This window comes from Pyrus communis, chromosome 5, assembly GCF_041283825.1.
Source record: "Pyrus communis isolate YQ-2024b chromosome 5, ASM4128382v1, whole genome shotgun sequence".
NCBI classification, from domain to species: Eukaryota; Viridiplantae; Streptophyta; class Magnoliopsida; order Rosales; family Rosaceae; genus Pyrus; species Pyrus communis.
In genome coordinates, this window is record NC_142569.1 from 15,587,907 (window position 1) to 15,615,783 (window position 27,877).

The following is a 27,877-nucleotide window of genomic DNA, read 5'->3' on the forward strand; positions in this document are numbered from 1 at the left end:
ATGAAAAATAACAATATAATTCCAATGATAATAATCATAAAGAAATTCACAACATCAATTATGTATGAGATTAATATAAACAACTAAAGAGAAAGTTAAAAAAACTGACAAATTTGGAGATTGAGGCTTGTATAAATGCAATGTCCTAAAGATAGAATTTCGCCCTTACTCTTGTGCTTGTAGTTCGGTAGGCGTCCATCTCCTAGTATTCAATAATCTACAATCCGAAGTCAAAGCACTTCAATCATCGGACTCTGGCGAACTTCATATATTCCACTCTTAAGACACGACTCGGAATTTGACTAACCAAGACTAAAAGACCTTAGAGAAAAACTCTTCTCTTAAAAAAAATCTCTAGACATGTGGGATGTTTGAGTTTATATAGAACTCAAGCCACCCCCTTTTGAAACATTATGACCGTTGCCTAAAGTTCCAACGAATATACGCAACTCGTGAATTTGAATTCAACTATGACACATGACTTTTATTTTTCATTCATATAAAAATTAAATATTATAATATTAATTATAATATATAATTTCTAACAATCCCCTACATGAATGAGAAATTAGGAAGAATTTGAGAATACAGGCGAACAAGAGATGCATCGGGAGAGGTGTATTTTGGACTTGAACTTACCCTAGTGAATACTTATCGGATTTACTTGGTGACGCAGTGAATATAGAATCTTGAACTGTTCACCGTAATAGTAAACCGAGACAATAAGCAATACACATCACTAATCCTAATATATTCCAGTTCATACAGTTGTGTTCATTTTGGTCCTGAACAAATCCCAGATTCATAAAAGCTTTAGAGAATTTAGCTATCTCATACTCATAGAAGTGACCCACTTCTACTCTCACATAGGTGACCACTGATTAAGAATAGTCTGTTCTATTCCTCTTATATATAAGATATCATTGTCATTAAGTATAAATATACAACCTAAAACGTCTGCAGACAACACACTTCTTCCACCATAGGAATGAGGTATATAGTGTGTTAACTTTTTGAATCATGCCTAACCAGTTTGCCTATTGAACTTAGACCATGGGATCTCCAATCAACTAAGTTAGGTTTCCGTCTGGCTGATTTATTAGTTATGTTGGTTTTAGCCTCATTCCCCTCGATGATCAACTTACTCTCTGGTCAAATCTTTAATAATTGGATTCACTACTAGGTTGACTATCTTTAATGGTGTGCACAATCCATCTTATGAAATTATATTTCATACGAGAGTAGTTGTTTGACATTGTTTGAGATGTCAAGTCCTCAAAATTATATTAGGACTTAATTACTAAGTAATTTACTAACACTTGGGTAAACTCCCCCACATTTAAGGTACTTTCCAGTAGGTCTTTAACCTTTCAATGCCTTAAAATGCCATTGTAAGAGATAATCTTTATCTCTTTCTATAAGCAAATTACTTTGTCATTCTTCTTAAGTTGACAAATTATCCAAAGATAACTATGTCACTCCCCTACAATTTACTCACATTGGGTTCTCTCATTAGCCCTTATGTAGAATCTTTAAAGTTCTTATGGCTAGTGCCTTACTATAGGATGCTTTATCCTTACGAAGTAAGTCTTAACGCCCATGATTCAATCGTCAGCGTTTCAAGTCAAACTCTATGATTTGACAAAGAACCACCACTTTCTCTGTTATACAACCCAAGTCAAATTCATTGACTTTCCAATTACTAACATAGACCAGGACTTTTCAGTCTACGGGCATTGCATACTTTTTATCAGAAAATATAGATAACTATATTTTCGTCAGTTGAATATGAATGTGCGTTACTGCAATGTTGTGCAATTACTTGCACCATCTCAGAAAGCAATTTACTCGGGATTTATGCAGCCCTTGATTTTTGCTTACTAGTTTCCCTCCAAACAGAGTTGCAATTCTTTGCACTTTCTGGAACAGCTGCCATGTAGTGGTCTGATCACACCACTCTTTTCTGAGCGGCACCACATTTGTGATGGAATGGTTACACTATGGAAATAGCACTAAATGATACATATGAAGTGATCATGTCTTTTCGTTAAATCATTACGAAACCACCGCTCCTTGATACTTTTAGTTATGTGAGTATCAAAGAGTCTATGCATCCGCACGTGCACTTTGGAAGATACATGACTGTTCCTTACAAACTAAATCCAAAATTTTATGTGTCTGCTTATGACGAATAAACTTTTCTGGAAAATTGAAATTTCCAGAAATCGGTGCAGGAACCCAACAACTCTTATGTGGCTGAGATAATTTCAAAGTCTAAAACAGTATATCAAACTGATTTCACAAGCCATGTTTGCATGCCTTCCAAGGGACAGATCTTTCCAAATAAAGAGTTCCAATAGCCGTATCCGGTGTCCCACCAACTATCCCATTAGTTTCATGTTGATATTAAATCATATATAATAACAAACTCAAAGATATATATGGATCATTGTATTGATCACAACAGAAATAGATGAAAACTGCATCTCACTGCAGCCAAACATGTTGCATATGCAGATCAATCATCAATCCATTTGATTGGTTCAAAAATTTTGTTTTCTAAACTTGACAATACTGCTTCGCAACAGATTTTCTTTCAAATAAAGAGCCATGTGTGGTTTCGATCAACCACCAAAACTCACCAATCAGAACTGATTGTGTTGGTTAAGGGCACCGAATCCCATTTCATTTTCTTTTCCAGTAAAAATTAAACACCAGCCAAACATTAGCCTGGAATATCAAGCCCATATATGGCTTCGTCAAAATATATGTAGTGTTTTGCATCTCCCAATCAAGACATGCCTTTTCTGATCATAAGGCCACTTCATCTTCCATTTTTAAGTAAATGGGACATAATCATACTAATGAACTAATGAAATACTGCATATCAATTGGATTCTGTTATAGAAATCACTTCATAACAACATGGTTAAGAAAACATATTTTAATAGCCGCAATGATTGGACTACAAGTCATCAAAATCAAACAATCATACAAATTAAATACAGTCATTTAAATGCATCAAATCGTTGGCAACATATCAATTAAATGCATCAAATTCAAATAAATTTCCTTCCTTAAAAAGGAACTAATCCCACGGACTAGTACTAGTAGTCTGCACTATGAACTACTATACCATATGGCACATATTTATGTTCACTTTTATCATGTTCATCTGTGTCTCTTAGTCATTCTTTGACAGGAGGTACTTACTTCTTGCCATAATAACTTTCAATTTTTAAACATCATACAATGCAAAAGGCACGAATCAAGTAAACACTAATGCTTACGTTTTCCCTCTGCTTTTCTCCTATACTGCATAAATATCTTACAAACACATCATCACATTTTCTAATTATTGCATAGAGATAAATTTCTGTCTTTAGATTGTTGGAGCAATATTAGAAAATATGAAAAATAACAATATAATTCCGATGATAATAATCATAAAGAAATTCACAACATCAATTATGTATGAGATTAATATAAACAACTAAAGAGAAAGTTAGAAAAACTGACAAACTTGGAGATTGAGGCTTGCATAAATGCAATGTCCTAAAGATAGAATTTCGCCCCTACTCTTGTGCTTGTAGTTCGGTAGGCGTCCATCTCCTAGGATTCAACAATCTATAATCCGAAGTCAAAGCACTTCAATCATTGGACTCTGGCGAACTTCATATATTCCATACTCTCAAGACACGACTCGGAATTTGACTAACCAAGACTAAAAGACTTTAGAGAAAAACTCTTCTCTTAAAACAAAATCTCTAGACCTTTTGAAACATTGTGACCGTTGCCTAAAGTTTCAATGAACAGACTTTTATTTTTCATTCATATAAAAATTAAATATTATAATATTAATTATAATTTCTAACAGAAAATATTATCACAACCCTTCTTCTTCTTCCCTTACACACTTTAGTTTAATCTGGTCCTTTATTTCTATTGAGTTTATTTAATTTGATAGCTATAAATATAGTAGAGTGTGTAGGAGGAGAAGAAATGATTATCATTCGAATAATGCTTGTGACCCCTACTTACAATTAACGAATTTTTACCATCCAACATCATAAAACCGTCCATTCTTTTTATTATTATCTAAAAAACATATATGCAAAAAATTATTCAATTTGGAAATCATTTATTCATCCATACGTATTAAATCAATCAATGGTTTTGGTACAAAGTAGCATCCTCATGATGAACTATTATTTTGTTTTATGCATATAAATGGCTAAAAGATATCCAAATTGAATAATATTATACATATATGATCTCTAGATGATGATAAAGAGAATGAACGCTTCCGACTATGATGTATGAATGATAAATATTCATTAATCGTAAGTGAGGAGACAAGTAAGTCCATGGAGCATTATTCATAATTTTCCTTACAAGTGCTCATATATATCCGAATTTTGAGTTTGATTTTGTTTTCCCACAAATTTCCCCTTGTATTCTTTGCAGAAAAGATGGAGGATCAGTAGTAATCTTTACAAGAAATAGTCTAGATTTAATTTCTCCAAAGAGCAACCTTGCCATGGTGTATTTGAGAGCACAAGATCTTTAAATAAGGGGATGCCCATGTGAAGAACCAAGTATACAACCCTTCATTCCTTGACCTAGTTGTCTTAAACTGTTATACTAAAGCAATAATAGATTCGAGTATGTAGGGGTAGGGCCGACCACATAATAGTCGTCTATGACTTGAATGGTCGTTGAGTAAAACCCATTCGGAAGGCATTCTATATTATCAAGAATACACTTGTTCCATATTCATAGGAAATTATGCAAAGATAATCCGCTCCGTTCTATTCAATGGTTTCCACATGATGATTATTATCTCGAGTATCCTTAATACTCAACAATGTTCTTCCAAAATGTAGAGAATATAGGATCCCTTTAATGGTGAACTCAATACCAATGGACAAAAGAGCAGTGCCTTGTCCCTCAATCAAGCTGGATGGACCTAAGATCGTTGTCATATGTGTCAACTTAGGTATGAATTTAGTAAAGTACTCACGCTCATGCAATGTGGTATGCGTCGTAGCACTATCAACTAGACAACTAATTTCCCCATAAGACATACCTAAGGAAAAATTAATTGAATCGGTCACATATACAAGGAACTAAAACTTTAATATTCAATCAATCACATATTCGAGAAAAACATCCATTCATTTAAATATCCAAACTTAAAACCAGAAGAAACAAACACCAATTCAAAATCCAAAAACATAAATTTGTTCTTAAATTAAACAAAAACAACTTGGTAGTTTTGGCCACTATAGGCTTTATGTCCTAACTACGCAACTTCACGCATTCGCCACTAACACTAGAAGTCAGATGTCTCCAATGCCACCCAACTTAGGCATAGTTTGTCTCCTGTGCAAAGTTAGCCTCTCTAGCATTTTTCGTCGCTTAATAGTCATCGACGACCTTCTTGGGAGTGACACACCCTGGTCCAGTGGTTTGGCGCCCCACAACAGTAGCACATGTCAAGGTCGAAACAATGTAGCACATGTCAAGGTTGAAACAATCTTTGGTACCTTTAGGTCTACTCTTAAAGTTATGACCTTTGGGAGTAAAGGAATCTCGCCTAGGGTGATTATCTCCCTTTTTTTGGCCGAAGTTCTGTCTCTCCCTGATCGCAGGCTTAGATTTGAGATCCTTAACATATCCCCTATGTCTCTGATAGTGTTTCTGGCTATGAGTAATGATTGTGTCAGGACTGATGGTCATTCATCAACATTTTATTGTTCTTCTCATCAATCTGTTGGAACTTGTGTTTTATGTGGGACTTGGAGTCCCACGTCGCCCAAACCTTCTTTGAACATCACCTTTATAAGTGAGTGAACTCATTTATAGCTTGAATTGAATTGGGCCAAAGCCATAGACCTTGGGCCTTAGACTTGGAGGGTTTGGGTGTATATATTAAATGTCAAACATGGGCCTTGCGCCTTAGGGCTCTTGGGCTCGGATGGACAAAAAACACAAGTTACGTTTTTGATTTTTTGGATTCAGTTTTCTCCAAAAGGATAAAACTGATTGAACAGTTACATTCAAATTTTTTTTCCTTAAAAACTGATAAGCATGAACGGTTGTATTTGTTCAAATTATGCCATTATATATATGGCAATAAAATCAGAAACTGAATAATCAATTTCATTTTCCTTCCTCCATATTTCACAGAGAAACACTCAATCAATTCGCCTAGAATCCAAGTTCGTGTGCAAGAACTTGGATTAGATAGTTGTATTCTGCAAGATAGACGTCCATTTGAACTACTGCACTGGTGTAAGGGCGTATTTCTGTCTTAAGAGATTGCTACTGCAAGCCTCTATCTTCCTAACCAAGTCAGTGTTTTGTGGTTTATTAATTCAGTTTTATTAATTGTTTATATTGTAAGAGAGAGAGAGAGAGAGAGAGAGAGAGATAGATATATATATATATATATAGTTTCCTTGTTAAGAATATTGTCTTGTTGATTATATATATATAAACAATTGATTGTTTCTAACATAATCAACAAGACAAATATAAGATCTAAGAATTTATGCTCGATAATGCTGCTGCAAGACAATATTCGTTGCATGGAAGGTCAAAAAGGTCTCTCAAAGAGATCCTATTTAGTCATTCTTCCTCACAATATTCAGCAGTGATTGGATTCTACATACTTTAGAGATATATTCTTTCACAAACTTATAGTTCTGGAATATCATATTAATCCAATCGTGCCTAACTTCAGGCAAAATGATCAACTTCTAGCGACCAAATTGATCGACTAATGCTTGCCATATAGTTTGGGGATCTTCCTCTGCTTGCCATATAGTTTGGGGATCTTCCTCTGACAGATATCTAGTCTGTAATGCAGCATGCATGTGGCTATGGATAAAGATAATAGTGGCTGCCTTATCAACTTCACTTGTTTGGTTCTTATTCTTCATGGTTTCTTTAATACATTTTGCAGTGAGGTGAAGCTTCATGTCTTGAATCCAAATGAGGTAGTTTCTTTCAATGGCACACCCAAAACTTTGGGTTCAGGATTGGAATGAACCTCAGCTTCACTCAACATGGATTCAAAACAATCGTACGGGAATACACACATATACATATACAACATAAAACAAATATAACATTACAATAGTATATGAAAGGGCATACAGTAAACAACTTTAAATTCTTATGTGTGGGATAATTAGGCATGTTTGAGACTTAGGCCAAGTATTAAAACACGAGTATGTGTGGACTTCAAGCCCATTCCAAAACCATAGGGGGACAAAATTAAACATGGGTTCAAAAAGTGCCTAGTGGAAACTAGGAGGGGCCGTCAATCAGTACCCTATTGCCGAAGCATGGAGATCAAGTTTGGTACACCTAAGCAAGATTCTAAAAGACACTAGGCGCTAGTCGGGCGGCGGGCTGTGACCTAACGCCTAGGCGGATTTAAGTAAACCTATTATATTTCGTGTAAGTAAGTGTTTGTTTATACTTAATATATATATATAATTTCATTATAAACTATAAAATAGAATGACATATATAATATGAAGTATTGGAACATAATGAAAATATGGAGAACAAACATATAATATGTGTTCATTTAAGTATTCAACAAGTCTTACAATTTATTGAAAAAAATAAAATGCAAAATGAAAGTTATCTATTTTCTATCTAAGTTAGTCGTAACCTAGATGGGTGCCTAGGCAGTCTAGGCGGGTGTCTCAGTAGCTCTAGGTGTTCTTTCTTAATTTTCAAACGCGTAGGCATTAATTGGGGTAGCTAGGAGGCGCTAAGAGAAAATTTTTAGAACAGTGCACCTAAGCCAAAGGCTGGGCATGTAATTCGGTAGGCTAAAAGCAGGGCACTATGATCGTTATATCCTTACCGAAGCAGAGCATGTCATTTGATATCACAGCCAAAACTGTCAAGGGTCCTTCCAGCTTTAGGTTTTCGATGAAACCCAAAATCCTCTGGGACGAAGTAATCTCGATGTTGGGGGATAACATGTAGTCCATGCTTTATAATTCTAAGATCTATAGACCTAGCTATCCCCGATGTTGTCATTGTCTATGATGGACGACTTTGGTGTTTAGACGGAATTTGGGTCGAAGATTTTGAGGAGATTCTGAAGAATCTCCTTGAGTTTGTCATCGGGGTAATCCCCCATCACAACCTTGACAACTACATGCGTCGGAGATGGGTGTCATCACAATCAAGAACGACAAAAGTTGTCAGAGGTCGCTTAGGATCACAACCTCAGATCCTTAAGAGTGCACAAAGCAGGGAGGTGACTACCATGTCGGGAATAAGAGACATGTCAAACGACATGCCGTATAGGCCTTAGTGAAGACTGGCGTAGCTCATCTCGAATTGCAAGCGTGGCTTCTGTGATTTCGGGTTTTGGAATCCCTTCGATTTTCTTTCGTTCTCTATAGACCATACATATTCATCAACAAATAACTTGCATATTACGCATAACAGTAATCATAGTTATCATGGTATAAATTAAATTGAAATAAAATAGATTAGAGTTTAGGATTACTTGGATGTTGATGAAGATGGTGTACAATCTTTCGCAGGGTTTCCTTTAAGATCATTTCCTTCTCGCAGATATACATCGTGTTGATAATATGTTGTGAAACTAATTATAAAAGTGGATGAGAGAAAGGGGACGACAGAGGGAGAGAAAAATGCTCATGTGTATGAGAATTGTGTCATCACCTTGTCCTTGTGCTCTCATTTATACGAATCATCATGAATTTTCTTGCCTTGCAAGTAATACAAATCGATGAGGATTAGATCTTCAAATTCTATTGAGATTCAACCTTAAGTTTACACACATACTCCTAATTAATCATTCTATTCACCTTAAGTTTACACACATACTCCTAATTAATCATTCTATTCACAATAGAGGCTACGATTTTTTTTCATATCTAGGGTTTTTTGTTTAAAAGTTTTTGAGGGGTGTAATTTGTTGGGTCTATCCATTGTATTTTCTCTTATGGATTGTCTTTTACTTTGTTGTTTTGGGCTGCCTCTCTCTTTAGGCTTTCATGCTTTATTTTTAGTGAAAATAATTGACCACATGGAAACAAATTGAAACGGTTATAAAACTCAGGGGACAGTTGGCAAAATAACCTAAATAAAATGTCATATTACGAAGAGTGGTTCTTTTTACACCCATTTATCTTTGAACATTCACAATTTTTCTTTAAAGGCCATTATATACCATTGTTAAAGTTGTCAAAATATCAAACTAAATTTTAGGGAATAATTTTTAGCAACAACTCATTCCCTCTTCCAGCCACCAAATCAGAAAAGGTGATCTCTATCGTCCCACGACTCCAACCCCATTTTTCCTTCAAATTGATTTCTCTCCCTCTCATGAGAACCGAAGAAACCACAGCACAGATTTCTGTCTGATGAACTTGAATCTAATGAATCTAATGAACTCAACTCGATCATCAAACACTTGCACCACAGCCTCTGCACTAAGCCTAATCTTCTAAATTGTCATCCATATTTTTCTCTGTGGTTTAGGTGTGATGGTGTGCAGGCGCTCATGGAGTTTTGTGAAAGGAATTGACAAGGAAAAGGGAGAGAGGAGAGTGAGTCTGATCAAAATTTTATCTAAAGAGTAACGGAAGACAAAGGGTTAAGTGAAAAAATTAAGATTTCTTGTAGGCCTATTTAACTTAACTACTCTATGGGAATAGAGAGGGGGAGGCCGGCGACAATAAAAGAGAGAAGAGAGAGATTTAATTGTGAGGTGTGTGTTGTATCACTCCATTATGCCTTTATTTATAGTAGTATGACAGGTTAAATCCTTACCCTTTTAGGATTACAACTCTGATAGGATATAAACTACTAAAGGAAATATTCAAAGATATCCCTAGATGCACTAGGATTTACACAATTACATTCCTATTCTAAATATGACTGCAACACTCCCCCTTGAGTGTGTAAATACTCAAACAAAACATTGCATCAGATTTTCAGCACATAAGGTAGAACAGTTGATGAAGTCAGCGGCATAATAGGGCAAATGCTAGTCTCAAATTTAAAGAAAGTATCCATTGGTAGTAAAACTCACAAAACCTTGTTATTGTAAAACCTAAGGCAGGTGAAAATTCATAGACTAAGGAGAAAAGTGAAAAGTATGCATAATATCTAAAACAAAAGTCAAACATGATGAAAGTAGTGAACTTAACGGAGTATGATCATCCCAAGTTGGGTGCCTCATCAAAACCTCGTTAAGTAGCAAAAACCTAGTGGGAAAAATGCTCCTAATCATAGGAAAAAAAAGTACATTAAGATTAGGTGAGTATGCTTCTGTATATTCCCCATAAGTTAGACATAACTTCTAAATAAGAGAACTATAAGCAATTCAATTTAGATAATTTAAGCATACCGATTCCTTGGACGAGCTTCTGAAAAGTAGACTTAGGCAATGACTTGGTGAAGAGATCGGCCAGGTTGTCCTGAGAACATATTTGCTTGACTTTAATGTTCTGATGCTGTTGTTGCTGGTGAGAATAAAAGAACTTCAGCACTATGTGCTTGGTGTTGTCACCTTTGATGTAACCCTTCTTTAATTGCTTGATACATGTTGCATTGTCTTCAAAGATCATCGTAGGAAAGTCAATAATGGAAGTAAGACCACTAATGCTTCAAATATGTTTCGTGACTGCTCTTAACCAAAAGCACTCACGTGAAGCTTCATGCAGGGCGAGAATCTTAGCATGGTTCGAAGAAGATGCAACTAGCGTTTTCTTGGTAGACCTTCAAGATATAGCGGTGTCTCCAATGGTAAAGACATAGCCCGTTTAAGAATGTGCCCTATGTGGGTCAGACAGACATTTCAGCATCTGCATAACCAACAAGGCAGGAATCAACCCGAGAATCGAAAGGGGTGGCGGCTCTCCTTGAGGATTCATGGATGTAAAACAAGACCAAATATGTCGTACCTTTGAGGTAGTGAAAAATGTCTTTAACACCATTCCAGTGTCTGTTTGTAGGCGCATTGCTGTATCTAGCCAAAAGATTAATATTAAAGGAGATGTCAAGTCTAGTGCATTGAGCCAAGTACAATAAAGCCCCAATTACACTTAGGTATGGAACTTCTAGCTCCAAAATCTCTTCCTCATCCTCTTTGGGACCAAAGGGATCTCATTTAGCATCTAGAGTCTAAATGACCATAGGAGTTCTCGAAGGCTGTGTTTCATCTTCATTAAAATGTCACAACACATTTTAGGTGTAGTTCAACTGATGCACTAGGATTCCATCCGAACAATGCTAGATCTCCAGGCTGAGACAATATCGAGTTTTCTCAAGATCTTTCATCTCAAATTCCGATTTCAAGTGAATGGCAATTTCCTCAAACTTTACGGAAGTTCTTATGAGGTTCATGTCGTCAATATAACTTGCAACGATTGCAAATCCGGAATATGACTTCTTTATGAACATGCATGGACATAATTCATTGTTCACATAACCCTAACTTGTCAAATATTCACTTAGATAGTTATACCACATCTGCCCGGATTATTTCAATCCGTAGAGTGATTTCCTCAATCTGATAAAGAAATCGTTTCGTGGTCTAGAACTGTTTAAGCCAGTCAATGGAAGTCTTTCTGGAACCTTCATGTATATTTCCATATTTAGATCCCCATAAAGATACACGATTACCATGTCCATAAGCTGCATATTCAGTTTTTCAGAAACTACTAAACTGATAAGGTAGCGGAATGTTATGACGTCTATTACTGGGGAATACGTCTCCTTGTAATTAATCCTAGGGCATTGAGAGAAACCTTGCGCTATGAGGCATGCTTTGTTTCGCACTATTTCATTCTTTTCATTACGCTTCTTAACGAAAACCCACTTCTAGCCCACAGGCTTAACATGTGGTGGAGTAGGAGCTATAGATCCAAACACCTTACGTTTCGCAAGCGAATCGAGTTTGACTTAGATTGCTTGTTTCCAATTTAACTAATCCATTCTATGTTGGCATTCATCAACAGAACATGGTTCAATGTCATCGCTAAGCCTAATGTCAGTATCTACTATGTATGTAAATACATTGTCGACGATCATCTCATTCCGATTCCAAACCTCATCCAATATTGCGTAACGGACCGAAATCTCGCGATTCTCGGGAAGTCAAGTTGTCTTATCTAAGACATTACCATAATCTAGAATAACCACATGTATTGGAATAAATGAGTGAGCGATGGTGAGATTCAAACTAGGGTCATTAGTTGGTGTCGACTTCCTCTTCTGGGGTTGTAAATCCTTTGAACCAAGGGGTCTGCCACGCTTCAGGGTCAGAGCTGATGATTAGCTAGCCGCCAATGTACTAGGCTACGTGGAAGGTGTGGCATCCCCACATTCAGGGATGGTTCGGCCTTCCTAAGCGGGATTGCGATGTACACACTATCCTTGTAGGCGCGCTTGCATAAGGTATATGTGATCTTGTCACCTTATCCAGATCAATAAAAGTATCTAGCATGCTTTGAGCAATGCTCTGAAGATTTATAATTTGTCGCACCTTAGTTTCAGTTTGGACAGTGCGGAGATCTAAATGAGACATAGTGGAAGCTACCACGACAATTCGCGACGTTCTTCAGGAACGTTAACATGCTTATCTCCCCCTAATGACAGGAAGATTGTCTCGTCAAAGTGACAATCCGCAAAACATATGGTGAAGAGATCTCCTGTCAAGGGCTCTAAATAACGAATAATTGATGGTGAATCATAATCGACATAGATTCTTATTTTTCTCTGAGAACCCATTTTGGTATGTAATGGCAGCATTATTGCGATATAAACTGCGCACCCAAACACATGTAAATGCGAGATGTCAAGCTCGTATCCAGTTACCAACTGTAACGGTGAATGAGGTTGGATACCGGTGGGCCTCAAGCGGACCAGCATAGCTGCGTGCAATATTGCATAGCCCCACGCAGATACCGACAATTTGGTTCGCATAACCAAAGTCCAAGTTATCAATTGAAGGTGCTTTATGAAAGCTTTTGCCAGGCCATTTTGGGTGTGAACATGGGGTACAAGATGTTCCACTTCAATCCTTACTGATATGCAATAATCGTCAAAAGTCTATGACGTAAACTGTTCAGCGTTATCCAATCAAATTGACTTGATCGAATAATCAGAGTGGTGAACCCTTAACTTAATAATTTGTGCTAGGAGTTTTGCAAATGCAGCATTGCTTATGGACAAAAGGCAAACATGTGACCATCGCGTCGATGCATTAACCAACACCATAAAATATTTAAATGGTCCGCATGTTGGTTGGATAGGTCCATAAATATCCCTTTGAATCACTTGAAGAAACTTAGGAGGGTTGTGAATAATATTTGTAATCGAGGGTTGAGTATTCAACTTTCCTAAAGAACACGCTTTGCATGGCAGGAATTTAACGTAAGAAGGTAAATGAGGCCCATGTGATGATTTGAGGACACAATGCATCATGTCATGTCTAGGATGCCCCATGCGGTCATGCCAAAGTAGCAAAGTGCTCTGGAACTCAGGCACAGGGTCGGCCACATAGTGGGCTTTTATGCTGCGAATGGTTGTGGTACAACCCACTGAGGAAACATTCCAACTTCTCGTGAATATGCTTCTGGCCATATTCATACGAAGTGATACAAAGAAATTCAGATCCATTACCTTGAGTGATTTCAATATGATATCGATTATCTTGAATATCTCTAAAACTCAATAACGTTATTCCGAAATGTGGAGAATAAAGATACTCTTTAATGGTTAAGACGGTATCATTAGACAATATGATACGGGCATTTCCGTATCCTTTAATCAGGTTGGATGATCCTGAGAGAGTTGTCAAAGGTGTGCTCTTAGGTACAAAGTTAATAAAATAGTGTCGCTCACATAATATGGTGTGCATGGTAACACTATCAGCTAGACAATTAACTTCCCCACTACACATACCTAGAAATAAATTGATTGAATTGGTCACATGCATAAATATAATTCCCAAATATCCTTAAAATAACAATCCATAATTCAAAACAAACCAAAACCAAACAAATTATTCCAAATACTTAGAAAAATTGTCCAAAAATTAAACCATAAACCTAGAAATTAGGGGGTTCGACCACTCCTAGTGGGTTCGGCCATGAGGGGTAAACACCTTGAAAACATGTCTAGAAGAATAAAATTTATTCGTCTATAGGAGCTGATGCCTCCTGAAAATCTGATATCTCTATAGATGTGGTAGCATCTTCAGAATGTTTCACATGGGCAAAGTTAGACTCACAACCGGAATGATACTCGGCAATAACATCGGGGGTAGCTCTGCATACGCATGACCAATGATCCTTTGATCTACAGTGATAACACATGTCTATTTCAGTGGAAGTCGATTGAACGGTAGCTTTTCCTTTGTTCTTAAAGTTTGGGGCCTTAGGGGTAAAAAATTGGCGCTTCTGGGTCAAATTTCCTTCCTTGGTGGGCCTTGGCTCTGTTGACCTTGGTCCCGTGGTTGGGCTTGCCGCCCATTGCCATGGCCACGATGATTTTTTCGTCGTTTGTGGCTGCTAGAATTAGTCGCATGCGCTTCAAGCAAGGCGTTCGAGCCAGTGGGTCGAGCTTGACGATTCTTCATCAAAAACTAGTTATGCTTTTCAGTTAGAAGTAAAACAGAGATCAAATCTGAAAATTTGGTGAACTTATGTGCCCTATATTGTTGCTGTAGGACAATATTGGTGGCATGGAAGGTCGAATAGGTCTTCTCTATGAGATCTAATTCAGTTAAGTCCACTTTATAGAACTTAAGTAGTGATCGGATTCTACAAACTTCAGAGTTGTATTCATTTAGGGACTTAAAGTCTTTGAAGTGAAGATGCTGCCAGTCGTGTCTTGCTTCAAGCAAGTAGATGTCTTTCTGGTTATCGAAACGGTCAGCCAAAGCAAGCAAGAGGGTGCGTGGGTCCTCCTCAGCGAGGTACTCAATTTGCAGAGCATCATGGATGTGTCTTCGAATGAAGATCATTGCAGTAACTTTTTGAGCTTCATCGACAAGTTTGTCATCGGTAGGTGCTTCGATGGTGGCTCTAATACCCTTTGCAGTAAGATTGAGTTTCACGTCTTGAACCCACTTCAAGTAGTTTCTTCCAGATACTTATAGAGCGATGAAATCGAGCTTGTTCAAGTTCGACATGTCCCTAAAACGGAAGGTACAACAAAAACATGGTTAGTCATATGGTAATCCAAAAACATACGTCATAGAACATTCGGGTTTTATAGATGTATTGGTTTAATTAGTCATATGGTAATCCATAGACATACATCGTAGAACATTTGGGTTTTATAGACATATTGGCTTAATTTAAGCATGAAAGCTACATGTTTCATATGGTAAGTTTTGAATGAAAATTTCGGGTTTCAATGGCACTAAATATGAAACTACAGGTTCAATTTAGTTTTATGAACGATTAGTTCATAAATGAAAGGTTCCAACAAGAGCACAGAATGCAATATGTTGATTTAAGTGTAGTGGATTTGAGTTGCTTTGGGAACTTAAGTGTGAGAGCTTCGAGACTACGAAAGGATGTCAACGGTTCAAAGTATAAAAATAAATTATTGAATCGTTAATGTTCAAAAGTGATCTTTAGGTCAATAATTTTGGATTAATTATCAGATTAATGAACTACAGGTTATTTTTAATTAATTCAATAGATCGGGACCAAACGAGGCCGATCGTGGAAGCAAAATAAAGACAAACGGGTCAAATTAGCTTAGATTGGTGATAAACCAAGTGATAATTAAATTAGAATTAATTAGCGTAAATCAAAGTACTCCAAATAAATATTTAGGCATGATTTATAATGCGGGGATGCCAAGAATTGGCATTGGGTCAAAAAAATAACACGGGAGTGGGCCTTGCAGTTCAGTTGTAAGCTGATTGGGTCACAGGAGGGCTGCAAGCCTCTGGCCCGTGTGGTCTGGGGAGCCCAGCAGCGAAAGATGCTAGCATTAGGCCAAGAAATTGAACCTGGGTGTAGGTCAGCAAAAAGCTGGTCATGGGTTGGTCTGGGAAGCCCAACCGAAACTGGGTTCGAGTCAGGGCAAGTCATGCCCAGCAACAAATGCTACTGGGGCCAAAGACTAGGGCGAAGCCCAGTGAGCTATGGGCTGATGAGGGTAGGCCAAATCATGGGGCAATTGTAATTCCATCAGCACTGGGTTGCTGGAGTGGGCTAAGGACTCGCAGGACAAAGGGCCAAGAAGGCTGCAGGCTTTCTTAATTGGGCTAAGGGACTTCAGGCTCGTTAAGTTTATCAAGCCGAATGCCTAGGGTGTTTGGGTTAGCGCAGCAAAACCCAAAGGCTGTTGCCATGTGGTCGAAGGGTGTCAAAACGACAATGTGCCATGATGTACTCCACATGGTTGAGCTTCAGGCTAGCAGTGGTTCGGTGGTGGTGCCAAGGTGGTGCGGCGGTTGTGCCTCACAGTTCCCAATATATATATATATGTGTGTGTGTGTGTATTTTTTTTTTTTTTTTTGACTTTTCTAGGGTTTAAGAATCCTAAATTGCTTCTAATTTATTCATATGCTTTGACTCACAAATTCCACATAGCAATATAATTGAGTAATGCATGAAACATATATATATATATATATATATATATATATATATTGACAAATATATGAAACATATACAATATATAACGGAAGGAAAATATATACATATGGGGTTCATACATCATGGAAAATATTTTCATGCTTCGTAGACGTTTCAAATATCTTCCTTTATTTTAAGCATACCTGATTGGAAGAAAACAAATAAAAGCCTTTGAATTTTGTAGAAGAGAGCCTCCTCCTATGATCCTTTAGTTCCTTAACTTTTGGTAAGAGCGTGCTAATAATGTGTTGTAGGCATATTTAACTGAACTATTCTAGGGGAATAGAGATGGGGAGGCCGACGACAGTAAGAGAGAGAAGAGAGAGATTTAATTGTGAGGTGTGTGTTGTATCAACTCATTGTGCCTTTATTTATAGTAATAGGATAGGTTAAATCCTTAACCTTCTAGGATTACAACTTTAATAGGATATTAACTACTAAAGGGAATGTTCAAAGATATACCTAAATACACCAGGACTTACAATCACATTCCTATTCTAAATATGACTGCAACAAGATTATATTTGTTTTTTGGTTTTATTTTTAAGTAATGATGGCTTGGGAATATTATAAATTACATGGGTGTTCAAAGAAATATGTAAACTTAATTGTGGATGTCCAAAGAAATAGGATGTTCAAAAGATATAAATTGGTCACGAAGTACTACAGTCTATTGATGTTTCTCTTCACTTGTAAGTGAGAGATCTTAAGTTCGATTCTCACCAAAGGTGAATTTAAACTATATTATTGATAGCCTATTGTGAAGTTTTATCTACTCCCCCACCGCTTTAGTGCAGATTAGTGCAGATAATGTCATTTATTAAAAGAATATTAAAAAAAGATATAAATTGGTTGTAAAAAAACAACTACTATTAGGAAATACTACTACAAAAAATTTCAATATTTGGTCATGAATAAGGCACATAAGCCTTTCAAACATACGGCCCAACCATAAGCAACATTCAAACAGTAAGTAACCATAAAAGCGTTCCCGCAATGAGGCCCAACAATAAGCAACATGAAATTTACATCCCATAAGTTAATAGTTCTAGCAAAAAAAGTAGACAAAGAAATCTAAATTTTGGTGTCTACTGAACTATATGTGTATTTAGTGAACTAGTGACGAACATCCTTTAAGCTCATTTCCAGCTCCCATCATCACAGTGAGAGCAACCCTCTTGTGCAATGTCACTGATTTGAACCTTTGTGTCATATATCATCCCGGGCTTCCAGTTAACGGGAAGCACATTCGGTGCCCAAACCGTCTTCCCATCGTACCCAGCCGTCACCACAAACCGGAATTGTAGCGCCCCAGCCGGAACCCTACTCGTGTCCCAGATCGCACCGTGGTTTCGAGATAGGAAACTCCAATTTGAAGATCCAACCTGAGCAACATCAATGCCTACAATTTCTGTCTGACCACCTTGGTACAAAAGTTTGATTGCCAAATAATGTGGCTTTTGGCTTGATTCTTCCACACGTAAGGATAAATTTTGGTTCTTGTACTCACATGGTACCCTGTTACAAGAGAGGAACAAAAAAAATAAAAATAATCAGTAAAATAATTAAACAACTTTATTATTGGGTACGTTTTTGACCGTTACTAGCATAAATGTGCCCGAATTTTTTGTCTGGAAGGCCCCATTATTTTAAGTACCGGTCCAAAAAATGGGGTCGGTGCAACAAAAACCTTTATGATTTTCTGGACAGGCCAAATTGATCACTTTTCAAATCTAATTTTAGGTAGGAGTTTTGATCAACTAAGAAGGTTTCTAAATTCAGAAAAAGATTAATTAAGTTTCTGATTAATTTTTTTTTTTTTTCTTGGATAAGCTTACCTCTTATACTCCACATCCACAATGCCACGTCTCAAAATGTCTTGGCCCAAACCCTTTTGAGCCATGGCCGCAAAAGCTCTGCTGCTGAGAACAAAATCCGTTTGGTTGCCTTGGTTCATATCAGTCAAAGTTACTATAGTCCCATGTCTTGTACAAAGAGTTGTATTCTTGCATCTTATCTGCCAACAAAATCCAAATCATTAAAATGCACAGAGAAATTCAGTTATCAAAATAAGAAAATTGGTAGAGACTCGAGTTAGACAAGTTAGATAGAACAGTGTGCGCCTATTGAACTTCAGTTTGAAATTTTCATTTCGTAGGTTAAAGTAGTTTAGACTATTGCCTGCCTTACGTAAAGTAAGAATGTTGAGTTAGGTTTATGTGTTACCTGAAAGCATGCACCACAACCAGCTCCACCTTTGAAAAGGGAAGGAACACCAGCTGCAAGGTGTCCGCCACTAAATCCCAAGGCCAAGGAGCCATACCCACAAGCCCCAGCTGCATTAAATCCACGAAACAAAATTAACCCACTTCATAATTCACAAAACCATCAACTGGGTTTTAATCAAAATTAGAATTTAAATAAAGGGTAGAGATTAGAGAGATTAATGATTGATCATGATATTACATGAAAGTGCAGAGGATTTGGAGAAGAAGGCTGCCTTGGATTGCTTCACACAGCGATCACAAGCGGTTGCAGAGGAGATTAGGAAGAAGAAGAGGAAGCAAATAAACACAGACATTGTAATTTTTTTTTTTTTTTTTATCAGAATTCAGAAGGTTATGAGAAAAGGAAGATAAAGTTATGAGAAAGGAAGAGAAAGCCATGGGATTTATAGGGAGCACAAAGCTTAGAAGGGGCGAGTGCAGTGCAGGACAGGACTGTGGAGGACAGGTCAGCATGTGCTATAAAAAGATTTGGAGTTTTTTATTTTTATTTTTTTTATTGTAAGAAGGAAAGAGAGAGGCAAATGCTGAAATGCAGGACGAAGAGCAATCGCACCGACTCTTTTAGGTCTTTGTTTGTTGTGTGTAAACATGAGAATTGTGCTGCCTATGCATTTATGTGTCATTTGTGCAGGCTACATGGTGGAACCCTATGGTTTTTGGGAGGGACCGCACTCTGAGGACATTTCTTATAATTTTTTTCCACTCTTCACATTCTCATACTTTTTGAGAATTGGGAAGAGAAAGGATATTTTGTATATACAACCAATAATTGTTTATTTCCTCTAAAACTCCATTTTAACTTTTTTTTTTTTTTTTTTTTTTTTTTTTTTTTTTTTTTTTTTTTTTTTTACACCTTTTATAACTCAGAAATCATAACTTTACTTTTTAAAATTTAAAATTCGTTTTACTTTGACTTGTGGACTTTCTCTTCTCCTTGAAACTTATAGATCGCCTCCTAAAGTATATGTGAAACGCAACACCCAATAAAACTATGCTGCGTGTGCAATAAATTTGATTGTAAATATCTATTATGCGCCTACGTCAACAATCAGAGAATATAAGTTTAAAAGAAATTAAAGAGATAAAAAAAATAAAATAGAAATTGATTGGCTTGGCTCACCCAAGTCACAACCACATAAGAAATTAACAGATCTAAAGCAATGTGGAGTGGATTTCAAGTTTTCTAGAGATGACTTTCCAGTTTCGTGGAGCAAAATGGGATAAAAATCGAGTTCCAAACGGCAAAGTGAAGCGAATTTTGAGTTTCAGGAAATAAAGTGGCGACGTTTGAGTTTCATGAATCAAAATGGGATTAAAATTGAGTTCCAGGGATATAGCTAAAAATAAGCCACCAATAATAAACATTCTAAAGAATATTTATATATATTAGTTTCTTGCATTTGGATTTGCATATATTTTTAGAGCCTAAATCTGAGGAGAGAGTCTTTCTTGTCACTAGACTGTATATACGTGATAAGAGATATAGTCGGCTATTCTGTCATTGTTGAGGTATTTGATATCAATTTTGTTTTTAGGTTTTACTGACATTATGGGGCCAATTTTTGGAATTCAAGCAATTCATATGAAACAAGAAGTTGATGTAATTGGAGAGGGAGGGTGGCATTTTCTGTGATCTCATAGACATGCTTATGTGTATGCAAGGCCCCAAATTATGAAACAAAATGGAAATTTTATCCAAAAGAAAAAAGAAGAATATAAGGGAAAGAAACGTGTGCGATGATAGAAGTTTCGGTGGGTACGATGATTTGATTCCTTTTGAGTGAGTGGAGAAGATAGGAACAAATTTGGGCCTACGGAAATCCCACTTGTCATGCAACAAATGAATACTGCCAAGCCTATCGCAGCCTAAGGTTAACCGAACTATATAATATAGCAAAGGGAATTAGGGGGACAGCTTTTCTTGTAGATTAATTGATTAGATGGTGATGAAAACAGATGACATGATGCATTGGTGAGTATCATATGTCTCACCCGGAGAAAATATTCATATCGCAATGAAACACCATCACTAAGTTAAGGGTGAAGCATTGTATAAATTTAGAGTGATTCTGGCCTTGTAGCCCCAAATTCGCTTCAAAATATATATCAAACATACAAAGTTACGAGTAATTTTTCATGAACTTTTTTGCAATTGCCCCTCTCCAAGATTACCAAATCTAACTCCATTGCTACGCATAGGGTGTTTAGTTCGTCAAAGCGACTAATACACTTGTTAATGATTTATACATTAACATAGGTACACGTACAGGTATTATAACGTCAGTAAATAAGTTATGCAAATATTATTGAATTAAAATAATGAGTTTAGTTTCAAATTCCAAAGACTTAAAATGCTAATTATGTTGCCAACCACAGAGTTTCTTTTATTTTGCATCCGTTACCGACGAGAGATTTTTTTGTGTGATAGGTACACGAGATAGTACATCACGTGTCATTATACAAATTATGAGATATATATGCTAAAAAGTTAATAACTTAAAAGATAAAATTTCTCATCATTTTTATTAAAAAACGTAACGTACCGTTTGTGCTCTCGTTACAATTAAAAATTTCTGGTTGCCGACCTTTCACCGCTTAATGTTCTTTTCTTTCATTCTTCGAAGTCAACAGGTTGCGAGTATTATTTCAAATCCATCCATTTCAAAAAACAGCTGCATATTGCATCGTCATTCATCATTACCTACAAGCCTTCAACGATGGGGCTCTCACTGTATGCCACTACGATATGAATCATCAAGTCAAAGCTGTTTGGTCCCACCTGCCTGAAAATGGTGCTTCAAATTAGAACTTAGGCATCTGCTCTCAGTAATTCGTAAATTAACGATTAGATTTTTGGATTTTGTTAGAGAAATTAAATTTACTATTTTATCAATGAGAAATAAACACGTATACGTTATTTGACACGTAATTAAGGGTAACATTAGGGAGATCATATTTTTTTAAACCAAATGATGTTGTTGTAAATAATTAGATTATTACCTAAATGTCGATTAAGGTTCTTGTTTCTTATTGGTGACACATCATTTAATTTACAAATTTAGTTTAAAATTTTGGTCTCTCTAGCATTACCCTTTAATTTATTCATATACCATCACATCGTTTAGTTTGTAAATATGATTTAACAAATTTAATTTCTCTATCATTACCCTAAATTTTATATATAGAGATATAATAATTTTTTGCAACACGGTTAGATTTTACATGAAATATCACTCAATAGTATGTACTATTGTAGCTGGACCCTTCAAATGTAATAATCTAATTATTTTCACAATATAATTTCAGTTTGTTATGTGTGTAAAAACATTTTCTTTTTAATTTAAACATGATTTGAAGATATATATCTAGAGTTCAATGGCTTTTTTTTTTTTTATTGGGAGAGTTCGAGACTACCGACTTATGGAGTGCTTACACGATGACAATAGAACAAAGTGACTATAATTGAAGGCGTGCGAGGGCTCTTTTTCTTTGTGCGGAGTTTTTACATTTTTACCATGTGATCATCCGTAAAAGGATTTTTTTATTTTTTTTATTTTTTATTTTTTTTATTGAAATCATCTCTTTTAGCATGCCATGCTAGGTACCCTGTTTGACGTTTTCTCAAGTAATGTAATCTTAATTTTATTTTATTTTTTTATCCAAAAGTATCTTATTCATCTTCAAATGAAGGAAATGGTAGATATAAATGGTGAAACAATACTTCTATTCATTGAATAACCATAGAAAATGGTGCTTTTTAATATTATTAAGGGGATGAGAGCTCGAATTATTATAATAATTTAAAAGATGAAAAAATTTCAAACAAGATAAAAACCTAACATGTGAATTATTACAATAATTTAAAAGATAGAAAAATTTCAAACAAAATAAAAACCTAACACGTGAATTATTACAATAATTTAAAAGATAAAAAAATTTCAAACAAGATAGAAACCTAACGCTCTATTTATTATGATATTGTATCATATGTAATGCTTCTAATTTTTGGGCACAACTTCGAAACGTCACAAACCATGTGACGCATATCGTGCAAATCTGCAAATTTCTTGTGGAGGAAATCGCTGAATCAAATGTAATCAGATGATTGTAAGAAAACTAAACTTATAAAATATAGGATGTAAGTTCATATGAAATTAGCTTTTTTTTTTTTTTTTTTTTTTTTTTTTTTTTTTTTTTGCGTTGGACCTCTCCCTCTCTCCCTCTCTCGTATATAAAAAAAACAATATGAAAATTAAGTCAAAGTCATGCTCTATCAGAACATGATTTTAACACCTTGGTCCACGCACATGTGCCAAAGTTCTGGATACGAGACAATCCACCATAACATGGGATGATTAAGAAGAGAATTCAATTTTGAAAATGGAGGAGTAATTGTATACATTGTTTTAGGAAAACAAGTTCATAACCACTGTGATTAAGAACATAATCATATATACATAACCCAAATAGGCATTGAACAAAAAATATTTGAATGTGACAGTCACACTGCTACATGATATTAATCTATATGTTATATATGAGTAGACGACTTGTGTAACAATGTGAATAAATTGTCATGCCCCAAACCTGACATACTTACAGGATTAACACGTGACGACACCAATTACATGTATATCTAACATACCTCACCTCCGGGATATGGGCAAAGCACAACTCGAGATCCAAATGCTTAATAATTTTTCGTTTACTTTATGGCTGCATCTAACCTCCTTGATAGACTGCCTACGTACCCTAAATATGACTCAAGTCATTCGTAGTTCACCATTTACTACACTCGAACATTCATCACATATCTCACTATGTCTCAACATAATACCACAATTCAAGCATGTAGCACCTCAAGGAACATTTAACGAAGCATAACAATATTCTCTAGTCATCTTGCCATTCACCCACACATGCATTCCAACACCATCCAATAATCACACCAATCAATAACACATACAATACACCGAAATGCAGGGCTAGAGCAACACAGTTCGGCCGAAGCCTACATCTCAAAGCTGAAATTGAATCCAAGGAACCAATAAGTCAAATGATACGATTTCGGACCAATTAACGAAATCCATCAACATGGCGTTCCTGACCACTTAACGGAACTAAGACACCAAAGGGGAATCCAGACCACTCAACGAAATCCATCAACATGGCATTCCTGACCACTTAACGGAACTAAGACACCAAAGGGGATTCCAGACCACTCAACAGAATCCAAACTAGGATACGATTCTTGACCACTCAACGGAATCGCGGAGTAGAAGGGATTCCGGACCTCTCAACAGAATTCGAGTGGATACAATTCCGGACCACTCAACGGAATCACGGAGTACAATGCATATCGAAGCACTCAATGAAATCCAAGCTGGATACGATTCCAGATCACTCAACGAAATCACGGATCACGAGGGATTTCGAACTTCTCAATGGAATCCAGACGGAGCAGGGAACCGAACCACTCAACAGAACCCCAGCGGTTAACCAGTTCCGGATCACTCAATGGAACTGAGCGGAAGGCCAAGGGACATATCAACGGCTCGAAGAAACAAACATGAACCAAGTGCTTAATTTACAAAGGCTCAACGAAATGAAACAAAGCACAAGTACTAAATTTAGAATGGGTCAATGAAACAAGAAGTGAAACAATGAAATGGGATATGAAACAAGTTTCGGAGCAACAAACCCCATAGCAATGAGTTAACGGTCCACTATTAGCCTTCACATTTCATTACATCATACCAATTATGCAAATCAACCATGTTTCAAATGTGCACGTCAAATCACATATCACAATCATCATCAGTACATAGGCCAAATCATGTATAATAAACATAGTTCTATGGCTAAATATATAAACATCACATTTATAAAATCAAGTCATATTCACAAATAATATTAATATAAGAAATCAATGTAATATCTATATCACATATATTTAAGTCACTCTCTAACCAATGTAGGCCCACTAGACTTCACTTAGTATCCCATAGTACTAAATTTAGTATTTAGAACGTTTCAAGAAATGTTGACCAAAAATCAACCATTGGTCCACGGTAGGGTCCACAACCCTACGAAATTTGATCCGGAAGATCCGCACATCGGATTTCAGATCCATAACCTCCTAAGGTTCATATTATGCTCATAGAACAACATACTAAAATCTCATCACGATCCGACGATCGGATCTCCGCCAATCTCAAATTCAAGTGACGGCCAACGTTTGATTTTACAAACTTAGAAATCCAATTTAGGAAGATCCGTATGTCAGATTCCTAATCCTTAAGTTCTTAAGGTCCTCAAATATTACGTATAATAACATATTAAAGTTTAGTGACGATCCAACGGTCGGATCGTTGATTCGTATAATGATCAAGCGATGTATCATAATGAAACTAGGTTCAAGTAATCAAATCACGTCATACGGATATCAATTATGAAATCAAGGAATCTAATTGGACTTGGAAAGACATCGTCGATCCACTGGCCACGCGCCGCCGCAAGTGGCGGTCGACCGCCCTACTCGCTGGAAAATTCAACTATTTCCAAAAATTACCAAATTTTACAGGTATGTAGATCTCAATGATTGGAGCAAGTTTCATACCTATGACTAAGGGCAATTTGACCGGGAAAAGCTCCAATTTGTCTCGAACCCACCAGAAACCCTAAAAATGGTGTGTTTCGATTCGTCACCTCCGGTGCTCCGCCGCCCCTAAACCTGTTTGGGCTTTGTTCCTACCCTCTAGAGGATTGTTTTGGTGGGGGTAATTGAAGGAAAATGTTCAAAATTTAGTGGATCGTTGCCGAGCTCATTCGGACTCGTCGGTGGTGTTATGATCCTACATCGGCTACATAAGAAATTGTGTAGTGGTACTTAAGTACAAAGGGTCTTCCCACCTATCAGGCTAGTTTTTTGGGTTGGGCTCTTCCCTTGGGCTTAAGTCCTAACATTGGTATCAGAGTCTAGGTTCTCGATGCTACGGAATGGGTGACCTGGAAAGGTCTACCTTAACGGGACGACCAAAGGGTGCGCCACCGTTAAGAGTGAAAGCCGCCAGAGTAAGGGCTGTCATGGGCCTCGGGTCCCGATGTTGCAGAGGGGGCAACCTGGAAAACGCTACCTTAACGGGACGATCAAAGGGTGTGCCGCCGTTAAGAGTGAAAGCCACCAGAGTAAGGGCCGCCGTAGACGTCGGGTCTTCCAAAGGGTGGTGTGATGTTATGATCCCACATTGGCTACATCAAAAATGGTGTAGTGGTACTTATGTCCTTGGGGTCCTCCTACCTATTGGACTAGTCTTTTGGATTGGGCTCTTCCCTTGGGCTTGAGTACCTAACATTGGTATATGTTATGATCCCATATCGGTTACACCAAAAATAGTGTAGTGGTACTTAAGTCCTTGGGGTCCTCCCACCTATTGGACTAGTCTTTTGGGTTGGGCTCTTCCCTTGGGCTTGAGTACCTAACATTGGTATCAGAGCTTAGGTTCCTGATGCTGCGGAGGGGGTGACCTGGAAAGGGTTACCTTAATGGGATGGCGCAGAAGGTACCTCTGTTAAGAGTGAAAGCCACCAGAGTAAGGGCCACCGTGGGCGTCGGCTTCCGAAGGGTAGTGTAATGTTATGATCCCACATCGGCTACACGAGAAATTGTGTAGTGGCACTTAAGTACAAGGGGTCCTCCCACTTGTCAAGCTAGTCTTTTAGGTGGGCTCTTCCTTTGGGCTTGAGTCCTAACAGGTGGGATCCCTAGCAAAATCAAGGCCAAACACGTCGGGTTTGATTGAAAATTGATGGGAAAGTGGTAGAGAAATGATTTGGTAGTGATGGGGAGCTTCCATTTGCTCAAAAAACGTTGTGAGGGCGCCGGAAATGGACACCAGCCGAATCGGGTCGGGGTGAAAGAAACGGGTCAAGGGGAAAGGTTTTTGGTTGGGTGCCAATCACCTCTCTCCTTTCCCTCCTTGATCTCCCCTCCTATTCGTCCCCTCTCCTTTTCCCTTATTTTTTATTAACCCCCCTAATCCCTCATTTCTCTTCTTTTCTTTCAATCCTAGTGATCCACCTCTTTCCTTTCTCCATCATAGCCATCCATGTGGCGCTTCCAAATTTTCTGGAGCATTCCAGATTATGGCCAAATGATCATTTTGTCACTAACTTTATTCATTATAACTCCATTTCACAAACGGTTTGCGCCTATGTGTTCGTGAGATGGAGCTCTATTTGAAAATATAAATTGTGACCTCGAATGATCTACGAATTTTAAATGATTAATTCCTAACTTCACTCTTCGTAACTAGTCTAATTTAAAAATCTAAATGTAAATAACTTAATATAAAATTTCCCGAAATAATAAAAAATCTCGATAATACAAATACGTAGATTATAACAGTGAAATCCAGGAACGGGATTTCACATAAATTGTGAGCGGTTCAAAGTATTTCACATCGCATTTTCCTTACTCATGGTTTTGTCATTAAGTTGATGGTATTTCGTCACCTCTACGGTGAGGTTTTATCATCAATTTAGTGGTGGTCAACGCATTTCCATCCTTAGCTGGAAGGCTAATAGGGTCAGAATGTGTCAATTAGGTATCACTACATGATGGTTAACTACAACGAAGAAAACAAACGAGTACAATGCAAACTGCATATACAACATAGTTGAACCTCTTCAAAGATAGAAGGCGTTGTGGCTTTAAACTTTCCATTTCAGAGAGATTTAAGATGATGTCCAACTGAGCTTTTTCGAGTGCATTTGACAAATTTTCAGGTTTCATCCCACCTGCCTGAGCAAAATTAGGGTTTCCACCCCCTCCACCACCACAAAACTTACCAATAGGCCCTATGAACTTCCCTGCATGCATTCCCAACTGGACAACCCCTGGGGTGAATGCAGCGA

The 27,877-nt window shown here is 37.1% G+C and overlaps 1 protein-coding gene and 1 pseudogene across 1 annotated transcript; both read right to left on the bottom strand.

The window, feature by feature from the left end:
• Positions 1-14,207: 14,207 nt before the first annotated feature.
• On the bottom strand, positions 14,208-15,208 carry LOC148696863 (uncharacterized; annotated as a pseudogene).
• A 2,345-nt stretch (positions 15,209-17,553) lies between these two features.
• On the bottom strand, positions 17,554-19,328 carry LOC137726358 (expansin-like A1). The gene is made up of 4 exons (XM_068465276.2): positions 19,140-19,328; positions 18,900-19,009; positions 18,512-18,690; positions 17,554-18,191 (listed from the first exon to the last, which is right to left on the bottom strand). The coding sequence occupies exons 1-4, from the start codon at positions 19,252-19,254 to the stop codon at positions 17,813-17,815; spliced, it is 783 nt and encodes a 260-aa protein (XP_068321377.1). The 5' UTR covers positions 19,255-19,328; the 3' UTR covers positions 17,554-17,812.
• Between the last annotated feature and the right edge of the window lie 8,549 nt (positions 19,329-27,877).

Coding starts and splice junctions, on each gene's coding strand:
- LOC137726358 (XM_068465276.2), bottom strand. CDS start 19,254: ATGTCTGTGTTTATTTGCTTCCTCTTCTTCTTCCTAATCTCCTCTGCA. Junction 19,010..19,139: donor CAAATCCTCTGCACTTTCAT/GTAATATCATGA, acceptor GATTTAATGCAG/CTGGGGCTTGTGGGTATGGC. Junction 18,192..18,511: donor GTGGATGTGGAGTATAAGAG/GTAAGCTTATCC, acceptor CTCTTGTAACAG/GGTACCATGTGAGTACAAGA.